This window comes from Aptenodytes forsteri, unplaced genomic scaffold (genome assembly GCF_000699145.1).
Source record: "Aptenodytes forsteri isolate BGI_AS27 unplaced genomic scaffold, ASM69914v1 Scaffold94, whole genome shotgun sequence".
In the NCBI taxonomy this organism is placed as follows: Eukaryota; Metazoa; Chordata; class Aves; order Sphenisciformes; family Spheniscidae; genus Aptenodytes; species Aptenodytes forsteri.
In genome coordinates, this window is record NW_008795017.1 from 7,465,604 (window position 1) to 7,475,451 (window position 9,848).

At 37.8% G+C, this 9,848-nt stretch overlaps 1 protein-coding gene across 1 annotated transcript in view; it reads right to left on the bottom strand.

The window, feature by feature from the left end:
- Positions 1-2,288: 2,288 nt before the first annotated feature.
- Positions 2,289-9,848, bottom strand: part of COLEC11 (collectin subfamily member 11) — a 40,764-nt gene continuing 33,204 nt past the window's right edge. Inside the window, exons 4-7 of the mRNA XM_009275596.2 lie at positions 5,298-5,369; positions 4,517-4,570; positions 3,061-3,156; positions 2,289-2,886 (exon numbers count right to left, since the gene is read on the bottom strand). Coding sequence (XP_009273871.1) covers positions 2,495-2,886; positions 3,061-3,156; positions 4,517-4,570; positions 5,298-5,369 — 614 coding nt within the window. The 3' untranslated portion in view covers positions 2,289-2,494. The remainder of the gene's footprint in view (positions 2,887-3,060; positions 3,157-4,516; positions 4,571-5,297; positions 5,370-9,848) is intronic.

Genomic DNA, 9,848 nt, shown 5'->3' on the forward strand with positions numbered 1-9,848 from the left:
CCAGTCCCTCCATCATTTCTTGCCCAGTTCCTTGCAGGGGTAAATATCACATGTGCAGTCTTTGCTCCTTGCAGGACAGCTAGACGCCTTGCACACTAGCCTTGTTCCCCTTACCCAAATGGTGAAATAAGGACTGTTGCAGCCAATGTACAGGGCTCTGACAATACAGCTAATTTCCTTTCTATCTCGCATATCAAGAGCTGCAAAACTATATCCTGAAGAACATGAAAACTGGGGGAAATAAATGTTTTTTCCATTGCCTTTATTTTTCATCTTAAATTTTAATAGAAACTGAGACTGCTTAAATGCTGTACATATCAAGGCAATCTTTATAAACATGGTGTGACTTCCAGCTAAAATAGGAGCATTTGGCATCTGAAAAAAGCTTCCCACCTCCTCAAAAGGCCTCTTTTCATGTTTCTGAGGAAATCGAACATTACAACAGAGACTTTCAAAACCTGGGTGAAAAATAAACAGTTAGCAACTTCAGCACATACATAATGAGGGAGCTCCAGATATCTGTAACTCAGGTTTGGACTGTTTTAATATAGCTACAATGATTTGACAAAAGTATGTTGGAAATTTAAATGGTTTCTCAGGACTTCTATAGCAGGCAGGAAACAATCATGATATTCAAAAGGCACTATTCTAAACAAATAAATTGCTCCACTGGAATTGTTAGCTCCCTGCAAATTCTGTAAAGAGTCTTTGAATATTAGTGTAGAACCATGTTCATATTATTTAATAGATTTCAATATACAGTTGGAAGAACACCTAACATATAGAAATCATACCTACCTTTATTAGAAAGAAAGTAAAGCAATCAAAGGACTGTTCATTTCTTAGAGTGATTGCTCTGGAGCTGGGCTGATATTCAAATACTATAGGAATTTGCTACCGATCTTCAAAATTAATAGCAAACATATATATATATAATGGATTCAAATTCACAGGGTAAATATAGCAAGCAAAATGGTTTGTTTTCTTAGGTATATATTAATAGTATCGCATCAAATATTGTCAGACTGTGGATATGAACAGAATTGTATGGTCATTGATTGTTTGTATACCATGGCACCGTAGAGTTGATATGAGTTGGTCTTGCCTTGCTGTAGGGAAATCTCTGGGACCACATGCCACATCCACTGTGGATATCCTGTAGACCAATCTCCCATAATGATCAGATATGTATTTTGATTACTATGTTATACAAAGGATCATTTCTCCTTAAAAATCATCTGAAAACACTGTGCAAGGTATTCCTGAAAAAACACAGTCAGAGATTTTGCAGTCATCTTTCCATGCGTAACAGCAAGATAAGATGTCATGCAACTGGCTCCTAGGAAGATCCAAAGTAATTCACCGTTTCCTTTGTGAAATTATGTTGTTGTTTTTTTAAATATACATCACATTTTCCATCACATGCAATTGTAAATTGGGTACATAAATTATTTGTGCAAAATTACTTATTACTGCTATATACATAATCAGGAAAATTTTGGAAACTTTTGCTGCTTTTCAGGGGGGCATCTTTACAATGTGAGTAAACATGTAAGCTGTTTTCCTACCAAAAGGAACTAGCTAAACCATTTTTATGAGATTCATTGTCTATCTGTGAAGTCTGCCTTAAATTGTGGAGGGCTGGTATTTCATTTGTTTTGTAACAAGGTGCACCGAGATCATCTTATGCAAATGTGAAACGCGTTTACTTTAAGAAATTATTTGGGGCCTCAAATAGTTCATGCACTGAATCATTCTCAACTAAAGAATGCAGAAAACCAAAATCTTACTTTTACCTTTAGCCAACCCCAAAACACCCATCTGGCTGGGATCCCTCTCTTTCAGTACTAAATTATAAGAACTTTGTCCTCCCTCAGCACTAAAACTCAGTTTACTTAAGTGCCTCCTTGTCATACATCTGTGAACAGTTTAATAAAGAAACATTACAAAATTGGTAGGACCTCTGATTTGTTGGTTTGCTTTGGCTGTTTTTCAAAAAAATGTTGTAACACCTTCACATCCAAAAAACTTACAGTAATATTTGTACTTGTTAACTGGAGTATACAAAATATTTGCCTTGTTGCTGAAATATCCCTGTAGCACTACAAGCAATTAACAACTACAAGTTTTGCTAGATAAAAGAATATCAGAAATCTACTTCTTCAGAAATAATCGTTCTAACAACTAGAGGCCAAATTCTGCCTTCCCTTACAGTCATGCAATCGCATTTGTTAACTATTGTGAGGGCAGACTTTAGCCCCAAACCACATTTTTATCTAAATACATATATTTTCCTACAGAAAAAACAAGCTATGTCTTATCACTGCTCTTCCCTTCTGAAGGGTAAATACTGATATTTGAAATACCTAAATTGTATTTACAGCTGTACAACACTGATGCCACATACTTGCAAAGTATCACTTGTACTCTATAAACATGGGGTAACTTGTACAATCGGCTTAAAAACTTTTCTTAAAATAAAGAGCAGACAAGCTTAGACATTTTCTTTGTCAAATTCACACACAAAATACATGGTAATATGACACGCAACATCATTCCACCCTCCAGATGCCACCATCTCCACACAGTCCTCCTCGTCATAAGCATTGTTGGGCTCCCCACTGCGCCATTTGTTGAAGGTCTGCATGGGCGATCGGTCAGAATAGACAAAATTTCCCTCTTTCTCTAGGTCGTTAATCCCAATGAAAACTCTGGTGAGCCCGGCTTGGTTGATGTATGAGGCGATCAGATTGTTGGCAGTCTCATCCTTGGGCATGCTCAGCGTCCCTCCTCTTCCGTGGCAGTAGAGCTGGGCTTCCTTGTATCTTTTCTCTTCCTTCACCAGCAGATATATCTTATTATCTGTCTCACGCACACCAGCAACAGCTGCGGGGGAGGGCAGTGCTGAAAAGTGAGCACTCGCATTTCTATAAACCAACTTACTGTACACCCCAAAATACCTTCACAAATCAGATGCGGGACGGTGACGCCCTCTACGAGCAATTACACCAGTAAAAAGAGGCAACAAGAAAGGAAAATATTTATATAAAATTAACCTACCATTTTTTATGAATTTTAGTTCCGTTGTCAGCTGGGCCACTTGGATATCCATTTCACCAATAGCCTTCCTTAGCTGGCTGCACTCACAGGGGATGCCTGTGAAATGATACAGATACACAAAAAAATCAAAAAGCCATCTAATTTCAATAACTATCTAAACAATTTTATGAAAAGGCCCAGCCTGGCAGCCCTGGAGAGGGCTGTCTTGCAAATAACAGACAGAAACCTAGAGCCTTCGCTACCCTGCACCATCGTATGGTTCTCATGGGTGTCTGAGCCTATCCAGAACAGCTCAGTTCACTTCCCATGCAGCTTCAGCCCTGCATGATTAGCACTAACCTAAACACAGACAGATATTCCCTGCAAAAAAAAAATACAGGTTTTTTTTTTTTTAACTAAGAACATTTGTCAAAATTTCCCATTTTGAGTAAAATTATTCTCTTCAGTCTTCTCCAAAGAGCACTTTTGCCACAGCAAAAATCTGCACAGTGCATTGTTCACCTGTTCCTCATGAGGAACATAACACAGCAGATCCATAAGGCCATGTAATGCACATAATTACCTGCAAATGTAGTTCTGTACTTTTGAAAGTACAGAATTTACGGTACTTCTTCCAATAAAATAAGACAATAGAAAACCATCTATTAACCCAAATTGATATTGGTTTGACAAAAATAATCTGAATGAGAATACTAAAAAGATAATTGTTACATCTATGGGCTCAAATCTTAAAGTGAGGATCAATTACAGTTTCCAGTTCTGTGTGTAATTATTCAAATCTGCATTTGACTACCCAATTACTCAGCTTAGGTGTCTAAGTCAGTCTAAGTACAGGGTACTTACACTGCAAAACTGCGCTTGATGACTAGGTATATGGTACTCTGGCTCAAGAATTAGAGTGACAAATTATGTTCTCATAAGAAAACTAATTGGTGCACCTCTAGTACACTGTGCTAGGAAGGGACGAATTGGGTAAAATCTGAATCTGCCACTTTTGTAAGGCTTACGCTTATGCCAGGCTTTCACCTTTTTCTCTGGAAGATCTGTATTCCTGGTCATCTCCGGCTCCTATAACAATAATCCATGGAGGGGCAGGAGCTTCCAACCTGCTCCTTTGTGTTGGCTGGAAGCCAGAGTGGGATATGCAGAGATGTCCCTTTGCACTGGTGATGAATTATAGGGACAGTTGCACTTCTGTTCCCGCTAGTCTTCTGGAGTGATCACACCTCTGAGGAGCTCTGAGACATTGTTTCAACAAATACACTACAAGTCCAGCAACTACTATAGTTTCAATAATTTTAAGTAATTTGAAAATATTACAGTGAAATATTACAGTGCCTATACAAATATTTAATTTTTCATTATTTCCCCCAGTATGTAAACAGACATGTATTTTTGGTGATGATGCATGCATCTTGTAAAATCCTTCACATACACAAGGTGTGTCATGGCTTACCTGGGTCACCATTAGGACCTGGTGGTCCTATGTCACCATTATCTCCTTTTTCACCTAAAGACATGAAAAAGAATATAAATTTAAGGCAGCTTTTTTGGTCAACAGTTCATTTAGCACTTGTTTATTTTTTCTCTAGTAACATTCAAATGTAGAAAGTAGAAATATGCCCAAGCAAAAATATTTTTCTGTCCTAGTTGTTCTACAACAAAGGCCAGCCAAAGCTATGAAACTTGAACACAAAGAATATGTACCAATATCCATTTTTTGACATTTATGAACTTCACAGAACCGATAAGTTCAGATGCTGTAGAGGGAAAAGGACTGGATATGCTACAGTGATGCCTAAATCTAGATTCATAATCTAGATGCTTAGGTAAACAATGGTCCAAATGACTTAACCAACGTCACATAGGAAGCCTATGGGGTAGGCAAGATTAGAATTCAAGTCTTCTGGCTCTTAAGAGTGTGCCAAAATACAGTGCATCTTCCTATCTGCTTCTCTTAACTGTCCACACTTTTGTGATGGTGCACAAAGTTCTTTATTTAGCCTTAAACCAGGATTCTCTCCCTGCTTTAAGGCCAAATATACTGCTGTCAGAGCAAAAGGTAACTGACTGAGAGATCTCAGTCATCTGGCTGACTACAGTGTGAGAAACTCCCTATTATGGTAAACTCTGAGACTTGTTAACTATTTTTCAAGCCCCTAAAGTTTTCTTAAACATAAATGATCACAGATTTTTCATCTGAAACACAAATGGAGAAACAATTGAACTAAGCATACCTTTTGAACCAATAGGACCAATTTTTCCATGCCGTCCCATGCTGCCTTTCTGTCCTTTGTCCCCCATTTCTCCTATACATAAAAGAAAGACAAAAGACACAAGGTGGCAATGTAGTCTGATTCATTCAGATTCTAGCATGCTTGCAATACCAGTTTTTACAATGAGCAAAACCACGCTATATCCCCAATGTTCATTGAACTCCAGAGGTCCAGTTCACTCCTTGTGAAGAACTTACATATAACAACCTAGACAGTGATTTAATCTTTGCAAAGCAATTGACATTAAATAGGTATGCAGGTGTAAATGAAAATGGATCTTGGCTGAGAGCCACTGGAAAAGGGTTTTTACAAACTTCTCTCAGATGACCATGCCAGAATTAAGTTGAAAATGAGTAGGGATTGCATTCAAACACGGATCAGTGGATTAAAACTATCATGGAGCTGAGAAGACCTAAAGGATCCAAGCACAACTGACAGTTTCGTCTAATACAGTAGCTCCACTGTAACTGAGGGCTGAATCTGGACTTAATGGCTTATTTATACAATATAAACACTGTAGAAGCAGTCACATCCTCATTCTTTGCTCTTGCATTTGAAGATTACATTAATGAAAAATGAAAATTAATGGACATCTTACATCGACTTATATACATATATACACAGACACATGCACATGTTCATACAAAGTCTGACTCAAACCAGCAACATTGAACGTTACTAGTTTTAAAGACAGTTCTACAGAATACTTCAAAGTGCAGTTGTAGCAAAGGAGCTGCTAAAAAATCATTTTCCTTAGCTATGTTTTTACAAATAAAAGGCAGCTATCCACCTCTTAAGGTCAATTGAAATTGTCAACAAATCTGCATGAACCAGCCACTGTTACCTATCTGCGTCCATGAGGCATACCCAGAAATCTAACGTAAGACAGCTTGATTCACTTACTTTGTCTGACCTTGACCTCTTTTCTATTAGTTGTACTTTCCTGTGTGATGTAAAGTGAGTATTACAATGGCTTCAGGGGAAACAGAATTTGCACTGGAACAGGCAGTTTCTTTGCCATCACTGTCTTCACAAACCAAGCTGAAGCACTGTTACTAATAAAACATGTGCCACAGTCCAAGTATTGATGTCATTGATCTGAGCTCCTCCAGAGCTCAAATAATAAAACAGATAAAACACACCTGTTACGTCACACGGTTTTTCTGGATGGCATTTCTCAAACATTATGAAAAATAATTATCTTAGTGGTGTGAATCTGAGAGAAGAACTTAAGCCTGTAATAGCAAAGCCTTATTCAACCCCACGTCTACAGAGCTCATCTACAAGTTTAGGGGATCAGCAGTTGAAATTAATAAGCACTAGTCACCTAATAGAGTAAATACGGCAGGCTTACACGTGACTGAAGGTTTTGGCTTAAACCAAGCCATTTATAGTCAATAAACTCTATGTGGTCTAAGCTTGTCGGATTATTATTTCTAAATGATACTTTGGTTCTGGCATTGGTTTAGAGAGGATTCCCTGATTTGTTTTAGGTAGACTTTCTGAGACCTATGAAATGAGACCTGTCATATTGTTACACTCACTATGTAGTGAATGTGGCAGAGTTTGCCTGATGCTGCAGTTCCTACGGCCCGAGGAGCCTCAGGAAATAACACCACATCTCAGTGTACATTGGTGATACCCTTTCCTGGGTGCAACACCTGAGCAAATTAATGCTCTGCCATCAGATTTAGGCCTCTTTGTATCATGATTTCAAGGAGAAACATGGTCTGGATGCAGCACAGCTGTGCAGCTATGTCATATGAGATAGGTTTCCCACTGTACCACACAGTATTAAAGGAGAGCGGGTATGGAGGGACTACAGGGACGAGAAGCCAAATGCCTTCTGAGACTCCCATCCTGCAGAGACCCAAGACCAAGACTGCTTTAGGAAATACTGATGCAGTTTTTTCAATGTTTGTTGAAAAGATTGTTTCTTTGCTCAAAGCAACTTCTGTTATACACTGTTTGGCTACACAGGAGCAAGGAATCAATGAGCCAAGTTAGGAGGAAAATCTACCATAGGGATCCAGCAATTGAACTTGTGTAAATTGTCATAGCTCAGCCTCAGTTGTGGATCCATGACAACTGTTGCCCTCTGTTGTTACTGGAACTGGACAGACAGCCACATATTTCCTCTATATATTTTTAAAAGCTGGATATGACCCATTTCATCATTACCTTTAACTTAAAAGTGTAATCAGGAACAAGCTTCAGATTATAAACTGATCACCACTGGGCTAAGAGATGTCCTCTGTATTACTCCATGAAGTCTCAAGCAACTGTCACTTGATGGCATGTGAGTCAGGAAGAAATAATTTCCTCTGAACTGAGAGAAGCTGAATGTGTATGGCTTGTTGGTCTAATTAATTACTGGCAATCCTACAATCAATGATTTTCCTTTGTTTCCAACAAGGATCAAATTCAGTCACTAGACATGGACTTGATTAGGAAATTTTAACAAAAACCAAAAATATTTTTCTCTTATGCTATATATTCCTACTGGAAGAATGGAAGTAATCCATTCAGCCAGCTGAAGATCTACTTTCTGGAATATAGCTTCACTTTCAGAACATATTCATGGCTTGCCTTAAAGATGCAATACGTTGGGCTGTGCAGGTTATAAAGGTACTGATGCTACCATTGGATATTTATCCAATATAGATAGTATATTGAAAGGGTATTTCCTTGAAAATCCCTAAAGTATCAGCTTGTAACGAGTTTATCAAATTGCTCTGAAAGTGACCTTTCTTGCTTTGGATATTTAGGTATTGGGATTACCATAACAGATTGTCAGATGTTTGAATGCTTTCTCTTTTCAGGCTGCTACACCTGAAATTAAATAAACACATAGATCTAATGCATAAATAAAACATAATATATATAATTACTTCACTTTCTTTCTCATAAATACTGCCCAGAAAATGAACTACTTCTCAGTAATAGCCAGTAAAATCTACATGATCGGCTCAGAAGTAAAAGTGTGTTAGCTCAAACAATGAAGACATACATTAAGTCTCTTGTGCTCATTAAAAGAACTGTTTGGATTTGGTTTTCTCTTACAGTGACTAACCCCTGCTTCTACTCCAGGGGTTTGCTTATTCTGCTTCTTCTGCAGAATAAATCACAAGGTTTCAAGACAGAACCATCTGCCTTGAGGGTTTCAAAAGTTTTAATACCTTTTGTAAAATCCTTTTTAGTGGCTCTATGATTGCCAAAAATGCAGCCTAAAGAGTCTTAATGAAATCAGGAAGTGAGAGCTGGAAAGAAATTAGGACAAATGAAAGAAATTAAGTCTCCATAACCAAAAGTAGGAAATCTATCAGAAAGTTTGAATGGAGAATATGAAGCAAGTCATCTGTCATCTCTCAGATGAAGGTGGTATACACTGGAACCAATTATAGAAGACTTAAAGGATTTTGGAAAGAACTGAAGAGAAGGAAACTCTAAATTATCTTCTTGGTGGCCTTTTCAGGCCCACAAACAAGAGAAGAAATAAAAAACCAGAGATGAATGGTGGGCAGCACAACCAGTGAAAAAATGAGGGCTTTGGCTCTGTGCAACACTATAAATGGGGGTCTTCATACAGTATGGCAAATCTCTTCAGACAGGATTAATTGGAACAGACAAGAAGGTATAAAACTACTTAAAAAAAGAAAAAGGTGTCAAAAAGACAAATCCAGCAAAACCACAAATTTACTATGTCACAGACAAATTGAATTGAATCATGTCAGAGGGAAGAGAGCAGTAGTTTACTTCCCAAACTTAAGGATTTGAAGACAAACCAGATAGAAATTCTTCATGATTTGACATAGCGGATATCACAGACACCTACCTAAAAACAAAAGTAGAAGCGTACCAAACCAGACCAAAGGCTGCTTGACTCTAGTGCCATCTTTGACAGCAATCTGCAGAGGATACTTAGAAAAAGAATGTAAGATACAGACCAAGCTTAAAATGTCTTTCCCCCAGTGTATTTCCTTAGTCTTGCAGCAGTCAGTATTCCCAATGCAAAAATTTAGCCTGACTTGAATGAGAACAGTATTTTTAAAGGATATAATGATGTTATGGTATGGGATTAATCTACATTCAGGACACTTAACTTTTTAAAACTATTGGCAACTGGAAATCAGAAAACTCTGAATACACCAATAGACTACGGTACTGCTTTACGCTAAATAATCTGAACTATCCACACCACTGAAGGTTGGTGATTGGCTAGGGAACAGTGGTTACAACACAGTTACATCTTATATGAACAAACAGTGGATAATCCCACTGGGACAAATCCATTATTTGTCCTGCTGGGGCAAATTAATCTCACCCAGCATTAGCCACCTGAAAGTTAGGTTTTTAGACTAGGCTATTTATCTAAGCTCCCTTGGTAGGCAATGGAGAAATAAACACCTCTCAGCAGTGATCCATCTCACTCATGTTAGACAGGTATCTTAATGACAAAGTGAAAATTTAAAAGCTTTGCATAACAAACAGCAAAAAAAAAAAAAAAAAAAA